The 15,927-nt window shown below is 40.0% G+C and overlaps 1 protein-coding gene across 2 annotated transcripts in view; it reads left to right on the forward strand.

The window, feature by feature from the left end:
* Positions 1–15,927, forward strand: part of LOC137294790 (acyl-CoA dehydrogenase family member 10-like) — a 29,959-nt gene that overhangs the window by 6,355 nt on the left and 7,677 nt on the right. For both annotated transcript variants that reach the window (XM_067825904.1, XM_067825913.1), the window contains 11 exons: positions 507–666; positions 1,253–1,347; positions 2,586–2,701; positions 3,607–3,788; positions 5,688–5,838; positions 6,887–7,032; positions 7,602–7,775; positions 7,867–8,079; positions 8,624–8,790; positions 13,267–13,407; positions 15,769–15,906. In XM_067825904.1, coding sequence (XP_067682005.1) covers positions 507–666; positions 1,253–1,347; positions 2,586–2,701; positions 3,607–3,788; positions 5,688–5,838; positions 6,887–7,032; positions 7,602–7,775; positions 7,867–8,079; positions 8,624–8,790; positions 13,267–13,407; positions 15,769–15,906 — 1,683 coding nt within the window. The remainder of the gene's footprint in view (positions 1–506; positions 667–1,252; positions 1,348–2,585; positions 2,702–3,606; positions 3,789–5,687; positions 5,839–6,886; positions 7,033–7,601; positions 7,776–7,866; positions 8,080–8,623; positions 8,791–13,266; positions 13,408–15,768; positions 15,907–15,927) is intronic.

The following is a 15,927-nucleotide window of genomic DNA, read 5'->3' on the forward strand; positions in this document are numbered from 1 at the left end:
AATATTCAGGCATATTTCTGTGGCTTCTTGAAGTCTGCTTTTTTCTTGTGATAGCCTTCTCAGATATTACTCAGATGCACTGTAAGCACTATGAACCAATCAAATTTTTTCCTTTAGTGCAGAGCACAAGGCAGGGTAAGATCAAGTACCATTGTTTAACATACATTAGCTTGAATAGGTAGGGAATTTTCTTGTAAAGGGAAAGCCGCGGTGGCAGAGTGGGTTAAATCGCTGAATGTGTGCTGGCAATTAGGTGCCTACTCTGTGAGTTTGGGTTCGAATCCTAGATTTAAGTCCTAACAAAAGAATCTGTACTTCACAGAGAAAAGATATTCCAAGATATGACATGTCATTTACAGTTGCTGTTTAAACTTGACCACAGAGATAGTCAGTAGATCAATAGAAGGAGTAGATCATCCTATTTGTTCAAGGAATAACTTAACAGCTTTGATATTCTTGAAGTGGTCACATTTTGTCACTGAACTTACCTGTAGTATGTCAACCAGGTGACCAATGCTGAGAAGGCTGTGTGTGATCTAGAGGCTGTGCTGGGTCTACAGTTGAGAGGGTTTGTGGAGGGGACGGTGTCCGTACCTAAACACCTGGCACTGAACATTCACCACCTGGCATTGTACATGAATAAAACTTTAGGACTGTCGTCAGCTGGTAAGTGTTTGGATGGGAGGAACAGAACCTTAGTAGCTAAAACTTCCAGAAATGGTTAGATATATTGTGATTAAAAAAATTAAGACTCAGGATTGTTAATTTTTGTGTATATTGCACTTAAAATAATATTTTTTAGAAAAGGTATAAACTACATGAATTTTACTGGAGCTTCAAACAAATAACTGAGCTCACCGACAACCCATCTACCCAACTGTCTACAATCTCAATCACTGGATTGTATGGTTGCTTTCAAGTGGCCTGAGTGTGTGCTAACCTTGAAATAAGCTTTTTAAAGAAGTATGAAAATGAATTAATTTATCTTCAAACAAGTACGTGAGCTCACCAACAGCCCCTTCACCCAGCTTCTTAAAGAAGTATAAAATACATAACATTTCATGTAGCTACAAATGGAAAGTGAGCCCACCTTCAAACCTGACCACCCACCTACAATCTCAACCACTGGATTGTATGGTTGCTGTCACATGGCTTGAGTATTAGAGAGTGTAGTGTTGGACACCAGACAAACAAACCACAACTGAACTCCATGAACGTTCCCAGGATCTGCCATGTTTTCCCTTGTCCACAGAGCCGCCGGTTGTCAAGACTTTTGAGCATGGCCAGAGCAATCCAACATACCTGGTACAATATGGTGGAAAGAAGGTGGTGCTGAGGAAGAAACCGGTAAGTGGGTTGTTTTGAATTGTTACACTTTTGAAAGAGAACTGTTAATCTTGAGTACTTGTCACAGTGATCAGACTTTCACATTGGCAGTTTTTGAGGATAGCAAAGGTTAATACCCATCAGGAACTGCTTGTTTCCATGGAAATAGCGTAGAAACCACACTAAGCAGTGAATGAGTTCTGCATGAAAATTCAAGATATGTAATGGTGGATGTGCTTTGTGCTGTGTGTCTCTTCAGTACTTGATTCTCACAGATTCATGCAACATCTCGTGTGATAAAATTCTACATAAACCAGTTTAATGGACATGGAAAACTATTGATCATATGTTCACAACTGTTGGCTGTCACTGACACGGCTTGAGTAAATGGGGGGATATGTAAACATGATCCAAAATATGACATGATGTTAAAGTAGCATTAAAACCCTTTATCTGTCAAGGATTGGTGCTGCCATACCCTTTGTCACAATGCTGAGATCTGAACCGTTCTCCCTTGTTGTTTGTTTGTTTATTTTTTTGTGGACTATCAGCAATATTCTAGTTAAGCTGTTGTACTGAAGCTGCCTTACATGGCTGGGTCTCTAGCAGGTAGTCAAGGGATTAATATTATGAACAGCTTTTGTGTGTTATGACATGCAATCTACCAAGTGACTGCACTTGACCAACAAGTCTTTTTAGTTGGCATTTACAGCAATCATTAGTTCCTGGGAGCATTTCTTATTTGGAAACCTGAAAAAGTCATAATGGTGATCAGGGCTTGGCATCATTCCCTAACAGTGAGGGATGGTTGAATGTTTCCTGTTTCATTCACCTCACTAAGAGTCAGATATTTACAATATGCTATTATAGAACTAAAAATCTATCCCCTGTTACCCAACAGTGAATAGAGGTACCTGATAGTAGGAGCCATTAAAGTGCCTACTTACCTACTATGCCTCATGGGCATTTCTGGGTTGTATATTTCTCAGAGAGCTGAGAATTTAAATGCACACTGATCAATTTCTTGGGGCAGTATTGACAATCTATCACGGTCTTGGTACAAACAAGTGAGTGACAAGTTTAGCTTTTCGCTGTTTTTAGCAATACTCCAGCAATATCACTGTGGGGAACAACAGAAATGGGCCTCACTTGTTGCACCCATCAAACTGTGCCCTTTGGCATGACAAGCACACGCTACCCCACCATCCCAATTACAAGATGGAAAGTACACCAATAATATAAAATATAATATATTCTAGCCTGGCCAACTGTTGCCGTCTGCTCATGCTGTGGACCGAGAGTATCGGGTGATGAGAGCTGTCGGGGAGAACGGTGTTCCTGTCCCCAAAATGCTGAACTACTGCAATGATGAGAGGTAGATATGTACAGAACACAAAGTGTCAGTCATAGAAGAGGACTTCACATGACCAAAGAAATTTCAGTTGACAGTCTGATGAAATGAGCAGAGATTGTGTCTGCTTGTTTGTTGTGTGTCTGCTCAGGATTCAATGGACTTTGGACCAAGAAGACAACCAAATGATAACAGTATATTTGTCTTAATTGAATGATTACTCTTTCATGAAAAGAATAATTATCAATATAAGACATTTGAAAAATATTACAAAATTGAATTTTATGAAATTCTTTGTGTAAGCGCAGAGTACACACTTTAGTACATGCAATTCAACTGGTAGAAATAGAGAACACAGGAATGTACCTTGAATCCTGTTTCTGAGGGTCTTTGGGACCCAGGCTCTGTATTTTCAGGGGTCTTGTACACTATAATGGGGACCCTAGACACTTAAATGTTATTGATACTGTTATTGTATTGTGTGTCATAATCCTCACATTAATTGCTACAGTAATTGAATTGTAAATGATACAATAACCCACTTAGTAGCAAACTCAGTGATAACTTATTGTTACTAGATAAGAATGTTTACCAAAAGTATTTGGACTTTTTGCTGCATCCATGTGGATGAGCTACTAAATTTTGTTGCATCTGTTGTCAATTTTTAGTATAGTATTTTATAGGACTCTGGAATTAACATGTCATAAATCCCAGTTAACATCCTTCATACCATCCAGAATTACATATTTTATCAGACTGTACAGACTGATTGAAATAGTTTGTACATCTCACTCTCCCAGTCACTCCCAGGAACTATGGATCCATTTTGTTTTGTTTCAACACAGTTAGGAACAATATGTCCGCAAAAAAGCTTATAAATCTTAAGACATGTAAAAGTGTGTACAAGGAGTCTGGAAATGATGTTGCAGTGTGTTGGGTACCCCTTTCTACATAATGGAGTACCTGCAAGGCCGGATCTTCAAGATACCCAGTAAAATAACTGTCAATCCCGAGCAAGTGCGAGCACTGTATTTCAACATGATTGATGTGCTGTGTAAACTACACTCTGTGGACATCAGTAAGGCTGGACTGGACACTTACGGGAGGAAAGGTAGGCTTAACTAAGAAAACAGATAAAATGTTCTATATGCTGTTGATGAAAGGTGATATCATTAAGTGTGCGATATAGTTCGCAAATGCTTGTCACTCTCTCTTCCATCGCCCTGGTAGATGGTTATGGGAATGTGGGAGTCCCTGTACAGTACTATATCTTTTTGTATTTCGATCATTTTGTGCCTAAATTTTGAAGTATATGTTTTTTGGTCTGTACTGTTCCTTATTATTTATAGAAATATTGCCAAATTTGACGTAATTATGTTGTTTGTCATCACTTGTGAGTTTGATTACATTTGATGAAATCATGTTCTCAATGTAGGTCTGTCTGTCTGTCTGTGGCTGATCTGCACCCTCCGTGTCCTTCTTGTACCAATCAGTGATCTTCCAGCTATCGCTGCAGCATTTGTACTGTTTAATCCATGTCACTATTTGATGACTATTTGTTGGCTTTACTCAGGCATACTAAGGACAAGGTGCAGAGGTCATTTGAAGTCATGACCGAGCTGTTGCAAACTACATCTGAATATGATGACAAGTGGCAGAGATTTGAACTGTACGCTTGGCTGAAAGGCTTCACAGCAAGGAAAGCAACTCATCCCCAAATAGCGGACTACTTATGTCACTTGTGGCAGACAAAGCAACTGAAAGGTTCAACATCGTCTGCATACCTGGCAGCCATCAGCACAGTTGTCACAATGATGACAGACATCAAACTGACGAACGTGCCAGAATTAATTGGTCTGCTAAGCTCCTTCAAGCTGGAAGATCAGATGAAGAAATTCAAGGAACCTGCTTTCAGTTTCTACTTGCCTTTGCCATGGCAGCTCAGATGTCAGAAATACATGCGCTCGATTTGATACCATGCTGCAGTAGATCTAGAACTTAGATGGGATTCTATTGCAAAGAATCAGCCACTTGGTCAACCAGATGGACAGTTCCACGTCCCAGCACTACCAATGATCCTTGGCCCCAGAGGTTTCGAAAGCCTTATCCTTGTGTCCAGTAAGAGCACTGAAGATCTACCTGCACCTGACGAAAACAAGGAGACGAAAATTTAAGTGCCTATTCATCCCATTGTCTACAGAGATGTCTCCAGAAGTCTCCAGAATGACAATATCAGTATGGATGAGAGCCGTTATACTTAAGGTCTACAAAGCAGCAGAACAACATCATCCATGAACATCCAACCCACAAAGGCAGAGCTTTTGGCGTCTACTCTCGCTCATCAGGGGAACTGATCGATCTCATCAATAATGGGGGGCTGCTTCTGGAAGTTGCCAATCACTGTCTGAGAGACATTGCCACTGAGGACGTCTCCACCATTTAGGGCCAACTAATGGTTCCACAAAGGCACTGAGAAGAAATCTCACCCTGTATCACACTGACTTGTTTGAGGAGCAAACAGTCAAGCTTCAATGCGTACGTCTAAGACTTGGCCAGCATGCATAATTAAGACCTTGTAAGGAAGATACTTGTACATGAAGAAGCGTCGCCACTCTATGATGAAGACATCATGAAGACGGAGTTGCTGTTGATAACTAGTTTGAAGAGGAAACTAGTATATGTAAAATCCATATGAATCTGAGTGATTCGCTTGTCTTGAAGAAGTCTGACTAGGTATGGTCTTCTCGAGTTGACAGATGAAAGCTGGAATAGCAGGTTCATGAGAAGTGTTGCAGTACAGATTCCATGAGGGGAGATACAGGACGTATCTAGGACAGCCAGTGAATCAGAAAACGTGGCCTGACCCACCACTGATTCCATTGGATTCTGAAAGCATAGTAAGCGTGAGTCAGGATAAGGAAAAATATGGATTTTTTTTTAGTAAAATTGATCCTTCAGGATAAGTATAAAATATTAAATGTACAAAAAAAATACATGTTTATGTTGGCAGGTAACTTTATCAAGAGGAATTTCCAGCGCTGGTCAAAACAGTTTGAAGCTAGCAAGACACGAGAGATTCCATCTATGACACACCTCATGAACTGGATTCCGCAGCACTACCCCCAGGAGGAGAGAGTGGCTGTTGTACATGGAGACTTCAGGTGAGTTCCAGGAGGAGAGAGTGGCTGTCATACATGGAGACTTAAGGTGAGTGCCAGGAGGAGAGAGTGGCTGTTACACATGGATAATTCAGGTGAGTTCCAAGAGGAGAGTGTGACTGTCATACATGGACACTTCAGGTGAGTTCCAGAAGGAGTGAGTGATAGTTATACATGGAGACTTAGGTGAGTTCCAGGAGGATGGAGCGGCTGTTATACATGGAGACTTGAGGTGAGTCCCAGGAGGGGAGAGAGGCTGTCATACATGGAGACTTCAGGTGAGTTCCAGGAGGAGAGTGTGGCTGTTACACATGGAGACTACAGGTGAGTTCCAGGAGGAGAGAGTGGCTGTTATATATAGACATCAGATGAGTTCCAGGAGGAAAGTGTGGCTCTCACACATGGAGACTTCAGATGAGTTCCAGGAGGAGAGAGTTGTACATGCATCTTTTGTGCTGTTTTTCAGCTGAGTGGTTCATCTCGACAGTAACACTATCTTTTGTATGAAATGATTCATAAATACCTCTTTGTGTCATATGAAAAGTACAATTATCACTATGCAGGTTGATGTAGTCAACTTGTCTGTCCATATATTTAGGGAGTGTAACTAAGAAACTGTTAAATAATATTCAGCAGAAATTGGTATCCATATCAGAAAGAGGCTAATGTGGTGCCCTTTGCTCTTTACAATTATATTTTGTCAGAAGTTTCCATGGAAACAATTTGAACTTAATCTCAAAAGGGAGGTGTGAACTCTGTTTGGGATCACAAAACAAAAATAGCTCAATTTCTACCAATAAAACTTCGTAGATAAGTGAGGCAAGCCCAAAATGGTGTCTTTTACTGTTTGCACATTTTACTTTTTCATGATTTCCCTGGAAACAATTTTGACTTAGTCTAAAAATATCAAGATGGACTCAAAGGTATTGTCAGATGATTAGTTCTTTCAAGTTTGTGGGGGCCAGATGGGGGGAATATGTCATCATATCTGATGACTCTTGTTAACAGTTGTCAGTATTATGTCACAGTACAAGGAACTTTGTCTTTGTAGGCTGGACAACCTTATGTTTGCCAAGAATTCCACTGATATCCTGGGTGTCTTAGACTGGGAACTGTCCACTCTGGGTGACCCCATCACTGACCTCACCACCTGCTGTCTGTCCCACTATCTGCCTCAGTCAGCCACTATAGTGGCAGGTAGGTGTCAGAGATGTCCAGAAGGGACTAGAGGTGTCTTCAATGACCTCACCACCTGCTGTCTGTCCCACTATCTGACTCAGTCACCCCTTATAGTGGCAGGTAGGTGTCAGAGATGTCTAGAGGTGACTAGAGGTGCCTTCACTGACCTCACCACCTGCTGTCTGTCCCACTATCTCCCTCAGTCAGCCACTGTAGTGGCAGGTAGGTGTCACCGATGTGTAAAGGTGACAAGAGTTTCCTTCACTGACCTCATAACGTCCTGTTTGGCTCTCGGCCTCAGTCACCCAATATGGTGTCAGGTAGATGACTAGAGGTGTCTTCTATGACCTCACAATCACCTGTCTGAACCACAACTTGCATCAGCCATCCACTGTAGTGTCAAGGTCCAGAGGGTCTTGAGGTGTATTCACTGACTTCTCGTTGGGCTCACTAGCCACTTCAGTCATCCACTATGGTGTCAGGTAGGTGTCTAGAGTGTATTTTTTTAGTAAAGACCTCAGAACTTGAATCACATTCTGGAATTCAATGAAATACTGACATGACTTTGTTTTCTGTTTGTTCTTTAGGTCTGGTTGGGGCTGAGTTAAAATCGATGGGGATTCCTACAGTTCAAGAGCTGATTGGTCACTACTGTCATCAGATGAAGATTCCACCAATAGAAAACTGGGACTTTTATGTGGTGTTTACCTTTTTCAAGATGGCTGCCATTCTCCAGGGAGTGTATAAAAGAAGCATATCTGGTAGGTATAAACATTAATTAAAGTGTGCGTATGTGTTTCCCTTCCTCCTTCCCTCCCTCTGTGACTCACTCACTGACTCACAATGTGACAGGTCAAGGTAGCTCAAGTCAGGGCAGGCTCGCCGGTGTTGCTGCTGAGAGATATGCAGACCTGGGCTGGAGGATAGCCTCAGAAAGCAAGCTGAAGCCCACGCTCCATACTGTGAACAGCAAGGCAGAAGAGAGACGTAATCTGCTGAAGACTCAGACCATAATGTCCTACATCTCTCGTCCTATGGCTGTGGACAGGACACAGGAAACTGTTGGTAGGTCATACTTGTTCTGTAGCTGTGGGTCCTGTGAATGAATCTTTTTCATATAATATCCCTTCCAAACTCCATACATTTCTTACAACCATGTTGGAGAACCTTGATTACAGGGACATGGGATTCCTTCTTGTTGTTGTAGAGTTAGCATCTTCATGACAATGGAATCGCCAATTTTGTCCAACTTCAGCAACAGAGTATAATACCTAGTCACAGAAACAAGCCATCTGCATGTGTATTCAATTCAAGTGCATCCAGTGAGCATAAACAAGCTCTAAAAGGGTATATTATACAAGTATAATAGTTAGGCTCAATTTTATCCTGATAGTCTTTGTATATGTGCCTTCCTTCAGCTATAGGTAGAAAGTGGCCTACAGACTGTGTGACAACATCATGTCTTCTATTCTGTGGCCAGATACCATTATCAGTAGATGCCTTGTCCCTTTGTGTACAAGAGAATGAAGCTATTTCTCTTTGTCCTGGCCTTTAGATAGAAAGAAACTATGTACTCTGTCACTTGATAATACCGAATCCTATGTTCTAGGCCAGATGCCAGTATCAGTAGATGCCTTGTCTCCTCGTGTACAAGATCTGTACAACAGAATGAAACGGTTTCTAGCTGACCATGTGATTCCCATTGAGAAGGAAGTATTTGACTACTTACATGGCCCAAACAGGTGGACACTTCACCCAAAACTTACACAGATAAAGGTTGGAATTCTAGTTTGCCACTGATAAACACTCATGTAACTAGGACATTCAGATTGTCACCTCAGTTCAGTGTGTGAAATAGTTTCCAAATTTTGCATGCTTTTGATCTAGCTATACCTGAAAGTTATCATCCCTTCAGAATAATTTACTAGTCTGAAATTTGAATTTAGATATGGGTTTCATAATGAAGCTGTAGGTATGATGATGATCATTTTCATCAGGCCACACCCTAGCATGTTGGGCAGTGACTGTGGAGATTTACTGGCCCAATTGGAGTTTTACTAGCCATGGGCTAACGGACCAGTGTCTATTTTGCACACTGGTTCCAACACATAATGTGCCAAATCTGGTTCTTGTATGTTGCATTCAAATGCTACAATCACTAGGCTACTCATCGATCACCTGCATTGAAAATGAGCAAAAATGATGTTGTTATATCAAAACCCAGTTTAATGAATTTAACAAACAGTTTAACAAACATGTTCAGTCTTGTATTTTCATGCCCTTTAATTGAATTATACTCTTTAAAAAAGTAGGGGAACTGTACTTTCAATGTATGATTGTCAAAATTGGGAGATATATGGGATTGAATCAATCTTGATACAATGATAATGGATGTTTTAAGAATCACCACATGGATTTCTTTCAAAGCAAAGATGTTCGTTTAGTTATCCCCCTCGTTAGGTGACTGGAGTATGACATGAAAATTTCAGGTTTAGAATTTACAATCAGTAGTGTGTGATTTGACCCTGGAAACCCTGACCATACAAAAATGCAAGAAAATGACCCCAAAAAATGGTTTACAGTGATTAACGTCAAGATTCATAATGACACTCTACACACGTGTAGGCAGCTTCCACGTTGTGCACGTGGTTCCTATGCATTGTGTTTGCATGTGGTGATAAAGTGAAATGATGCTGCAGGCACAAGATGAAAGTACCGTTCCCCAGTGGATTTTCTTTCTACCAGACTTCAACGTTCAAGTTCCCCTACTTTTTGTTAAGAGTATAGTTCATATTTATTGTCATAATTGCCAGAAAGAAGACTTTTATCTTTAACTCATTAAGGCCGAGAGCCGCATATATGCGGCAAATTAATTAGCTTCTCACAGCGAGAGCCGCGTATTGGGGGTAATAAAAAGCACCTCTTATTCAGCGAGAACCGCATATTGGGGGTTATGAAAAGCACCTCTCATTCAGCGAGAGCCGCGTATTGGGGGTTTTACATTTTAAATTCGTACTGTACCTATAATTTCAATCAATTTAGCAGTAATGATCAAAGATTAGCCTTTCTTACGAGAGAGATTACTTTCTGTGTTAATCAGAAGAACTATTAATGTGTTTTGATAACAATTGCTTGCAATGTCGCGGGCTTATACAGGCAAATGAAAAGGGATTATGAGATGTTGTTACAGGAGGTACGTGTTTGTTACTCGTCATTAGGAGTGAATACTAAGATACTATGTTTGCACATTGATTGAATTAACGGTGACATGGTTACGAAACCTTCTTCTAAACTAAATCATTCATTCATTCATTGTAATATTTCATATAATGAATTGTAGACATAAATAGCACTGCTGTATTACACTCATGTTCGTGTAGATTTGAAATAAACCAAGTTACTAATTTAGACCTAATTCATTTGCGACTATTGATTTTTAAATTTGACAATAATACATAATCGAATATGAAGTGATAACTCTTGCATCTACTCATAATATACACATATAGTACACATAAACCATACAAAGGTAATTGGGGTATTTTGTCCAAGCTGTTTCATGCTTATTTGAAATGTGATTTTTCACTGCAATTTACATAAGCATTGTGTAAGAAACGTTTGTAATTGATCTCTGTAATTATCTTATCCTGTGTAATGATCACGTGTATCAGATCCATCGTCAATAAAAGGAGGAGAATATATCAGTTACGGAATTGATGCGTGTAATCATTCAATCAGACAACACTAAATATATGAACACCTCTTTCAACCTCAAAATAACAGCCTCTGGTCGAATGCATGTCCAGGTAAACCTTTGTCCTGTGACAAGTGTAAAACAAACTTATGCGCTGTTACATCATTGGACAACCTGTTTTGTGGAGTCACGCCCATTGCCAATCTTCTGAACCTCGTTTGCTTTCAGAACAAATATAGGTATGCCCATCTTCTTAAATATTTGGGGAGATTCAACTACAAGTGTATACATCACAATAAATCACTATCGTGTTACTTTTTTGAATTCTATAATACATGTACTTGAATTATGATATTTATTCATAACATTGTACAGATTATATTGAAATGTTCAGCAAGCCATTATGTTGGATGTACAAGTAGTGTGCGCAAAAAGTATATGCAAATAAATACTATCTCTACTCAATGATTGGATTGGGTTATCCGGGGTAAAAATAATCGGATTGTAGCGCTTTGAGCGCTTAGAAAAATAATAAACTCGTCAAAGTGCTTGTTAGTCCTACGTGTACATTTCAGGCATCCTTACGATTATGTTTTTCATGATAGCTAGAGTTGATAAAGCCGAAATCTAGCATATCGATTGGTCAACGATCTAACCAATAGTCAGTCTGTATCCAAGCTGTCAAGTGACCGAACGTACTCTTCAGAAATTTAGCCCACGCCCCATCACCTGTCATTTCCAATGTGACAGGTATCTCATGATACGATTGGTGATAGATAACAAATCAGGGACTATATTGAACAGCTGAGATACAAAACGTCCTATTCGGGAACTTTGATGACGCCCATCCCATGACCCTTTGTCTTTTGTATGTGCAAGGAATAGCATTATACAATATGTATGCATCTATGTTCGTATATTTTCTGCGTTAAATCTAGATGAACCAAACCGACAAACTGAATCTGTTATATGTAAGTCACAGTCTAGCTTATTAGTTCTTACCTTAAAATATTCAGTATACACTAGCAATGTATCAGCGAAAACGCTTCTTTCATAGATTATTATGCATGTGCGTAAATTTGTCTTTACTGCCATTGACATAGATGTTTTGAACAATTTAATCTCTCACAATGATATGAGAGGGACATCATTTGGTTTAAGTATGTCTTACATACAATGAAACGGACTGGCAAACGTCGAGACATCAAATGTAGATGTTCAAGCTATGATGTGTTTTTGTGCGTTGACTGTTTTGAGGCCTACCATAAAGACTTGTTCCAAGGACAATAACGCTTTATGCACTAGTTGTGTTGTACAAATGGTACGGTATACCATTCTTGTCAGTTGTTGGGCACAATGTGTGAAGTCCGCGTGATACTGCTGGAATATAGCTAAAATCGCTGTAAAACTAAATTCACTCATTCTTTTCAATTGTCACATTTCAGGGGTTATTCTTTTACATGTCCAAAATACTAAGACATGTGTGTTCACCATCTGAGAACGAATACACTCATCATAGTGTCAGTCTACTCCCATATGTCTTATGTGTTTCTTTCATACATCATTACAGTAACTGATGTTATGTTTACAATACACAAATTGTTGCATGATAGTTGATACAGCCGTAACACAACATAGCCATTGGTCAACGATAAAGCCAATAATCAATCTCTACCCTATCACTTTGAGTGTCCAAACGTGCTCTTCAGAAATTTAGGCCACGCCCCATCAAGTTGCCCTTCCTATGTGACAGGTTCTCACGATACGATTGGTCAAAGTATCAGCCAATATAATGAGTAACTGTGATATAATGCGTTACATTCGGGATATTTTATCCCATCACATGACGGGAAGCTTTGTTTAGCATCGAGTAATGATAAATGTATCATGCAGTATGTATGTGTATGAATGCTGATGTATGTTTGCAGCGTTAAGTTAAGATGAACAAAGTGACAAACTATAAATCTCTAAATGTTCCATGTTACTTACACACCTATTGATACTTTGCTTGAAATAGTCAGTAAGCACGAGCAATGTATTGGCAAAAAATCTAGACGATTAAATTCAGTCCATACGATGAGAGAGACAGGAGGAATTTGTATATATGTTCATCTCGTACCTACAAAGACCGCATATGTGTTGATAAAAATACAGCACACACTGGCAAAGGGGTATGAGAGACACAGGTAATAAATTACATGAAATGCTGTAATATATGTATTCACATCGGCCTCTTTCCCATTTACATCTTTACGACACAATTAAATAATCAGTACTTGTTTGTGAGACTAGACAGTTTCCTGTCATATCCGAGACCTACCAGGGAAATCAGGCATGATTAGCACTAATTAGCCTCGTCGCAGCAATCAGGCAGTCAGCGAGGGGTGCCAGGTGTTGGGCAGTGGAGCGGCTCCAGGGCTTAATGAGTTAATGAGTTAAGTTTTACTTGTACCAGTTGTGATTCAAATTGTTCCAGGTTCGAAGGAATACAGCAACCCAAATGTTTTGAAATGTTTAGAGGTAGCGCCTCTGGTTTCTTCATATATTATGTATTACAGCAAAAAGCCAAGGCAGAGGGTCTGTGGAATTTGTTCATGCCTTTAGAGTCAGATCCGGAGCAGAAATATGGAGCTGGTCTCACTAATCTGGAGTATGCCTTCTTCTGTGAGGAGATGGGGAGAGTACCCTTGGCACCATCGGTCAGTCGCTCATCATCATCATCATCATCATCATCATCAGCAGCAGCAGCAGCAGCAGCAGCAGCACCACCACCACCACTATCATCATCATCATCATCATCATCACCACCACCACCACCACCACCACCATCATCATCATTAGCATCATCATCATCATCATCATCATCATCATCATCATCATCACCACCACCACTATCATCATCATCATCATCACCACCACCACCACCACCACCACCATCATCATCATCATCATCATCATCATCATCATCACCACCATCATCATCATCATCATCATCATCATCATCACCACCACCACCATCATCATCATCATCATCATCATCATCACCATCATCATCATCATCATCATCACCACCACCACCACCATCATCATCATCATAATCATTAGCATCATCATCATCACCACCACCACCACCATCATCATCATCATCATTAGCATCATCATCATCATTAGCATCATCATCATCATCATCATCATCATCATCATCATCATCATTAGCATCATCATCATCATCATTAGCATCATCATCATCATCATCATCATCATTAGCATCATCATCATTAGCAGCAGCAGCAGCAGCATCATCAGCAGCAGCAGCCCAGCTAATGAAAATAACTGAGTCAGACAAATGGACATTCTGTGGTTCTGACCTCACCTGTGTCAATGTAGACTCAGGCTGTCACTGATCAAAAACCTCAATGTTTGTGGAGTGAGTGAGTGAGTGAGTGAGTGAGTGAGTGAGTGAGTGAGTGAGTGAGTGAGTGAGTGAGTGAGTGAGTGAGTGAGTGAGTGAGTGAGCAGGAATGAAACAAATATGACATGAGAATCTTTTCAGTGCATTTCAGTCATAATGTAGTCTCTCATAATCTGACCAGGGTCCAATTTAACAGTCTACATGAGGGTATGGGATTTACAGTATGGTTCAAAATTATTGAGAATAGCTAAAGCATTTCATATTATTAAACGAGAACAAATCAGATAAAATTGAATGTATTGTGAAATGAACTGACCTTTTCATGTTGTGTAGGTAACAATTTAATATTTTATCAAGTCTCCTTGAGCTTCACGGCACAGTCTAAGACGGGTAGGCATACTTCCTATCAGAGAGGTTAGTGTTTCGTGAGTTATGCTGTCCCAGTATCGGACCACTTCTCTCTTCATGTCTTCAATTTTTGTCAACCCCTTTTGATTCACACATTCCTTCATCATCCCCCAAATGTTCTCAATGGGATTTAAGTCAGGACTATATGCAGGAAATGGTAATGCAGTCACATTTTTCTCCTGAAACCACTGCTTGGCATGTTTTGTGGTGTGTTTAGGAACATTATCTTGCTGCAAAATCCAGTCATTTCCATAAAACACATGTGCACTTGGAAGGAGAAAATTATCTAATATGTTCATATATCTACATGAAACTTTGGGCTGTATTTAGGTCGTCGATACAACGGTGCTGACGCAGACTTTGTCCATATTTTCACATTATTGGGATATACCCATATTGAGCTTTCATCAGTAAAAATCACATTTTCCCAGTCAAAGTTTTCATGTGCCAAACACCACTCAACACGCCTGTCTTTATGTTCTTGTTTCATGAGAGGAGAAGGAATTCCAGGCTTTTTCTCCCATCCAAGATCAATCAAATTTCTTCTAACTGTAGATTTTGATACAACTGTTGATCCCCTTTCTATTATTTCATACCTGATGTTGGAGATGCTTGCCCTTTGCTTTTTAGACGCTAAAATTCCCAGCCGGACGCGATCTGAGAAGTCCAATTTTCTGGGTCTCCCTGCTCCTTTCTGGTGCCCAAAATCCTTTCCCTCTTTAAAATTCTTCCAAATCCTATACACAGTAGAAAGAGGAGTTCCTGTTCTCTCTGCCAATGTATTTACATCATCAATTCCTTGATTACACAACTCAAAAATCAACCTTCTTTTATCTTCAGCAGACATTGTTGACAGTGCTGAGGAAAATGACGTCTGCTACAAATTCAGGGGAGGTAACTCCAATTGTACTATACTCAGTAGGCCAAGATGAGTTACCTCCCTTATACCATTACTTAGTTTTAAGTATCAGTGAATCAGTTGAGGTGTTAGGATAGCTCAAAGTAAGAAGAAAAATTCTCAATAATTATGAACCAGACTATAAATGTCACCATATGCTTTGTGCCATTTTCTCAAATGGGTAAATAACCCATATGTGTGAAAGAAAAGAGATATGACACCCCACAACCTCTCACCTTTTCTGTACCCCCTTTCTATACACACCTTCAGTACGGATGGAATAACACCCATACTTTGTTGTTAAATGCAATGGCTTCATCAAGACAGCTTTGTCACTTGCAGATCTTCAATTGTAATGCCCCAGACACGGGCAACATGGAGGTGTTGGTGAAGTATGGGACAGAGGAACAGAAGCAGAAGTGGCTTACACCGCTCCTCAATGGACAGATCAGATCCTGCTTTGGCATGACAGAACCTGAGGTTAGGCAGACAGATACACAT

Source organism: Haliotis asinina, chromosome 1 (assembly GCF_037392515.1).
Source record: "Haliotis asinina isolate JCU_RB_2024 chromosome 1, JCU_Hal_asi_v2, whole genome shotgun sequence".
Classification (NCBI taxonomy): domain Eukaryota; kingdom Metazoa; phylum Mollusca; class Gastropoda; order Lepetellida; family Haliotidae; genus Haliotis; species Haliotis asinina.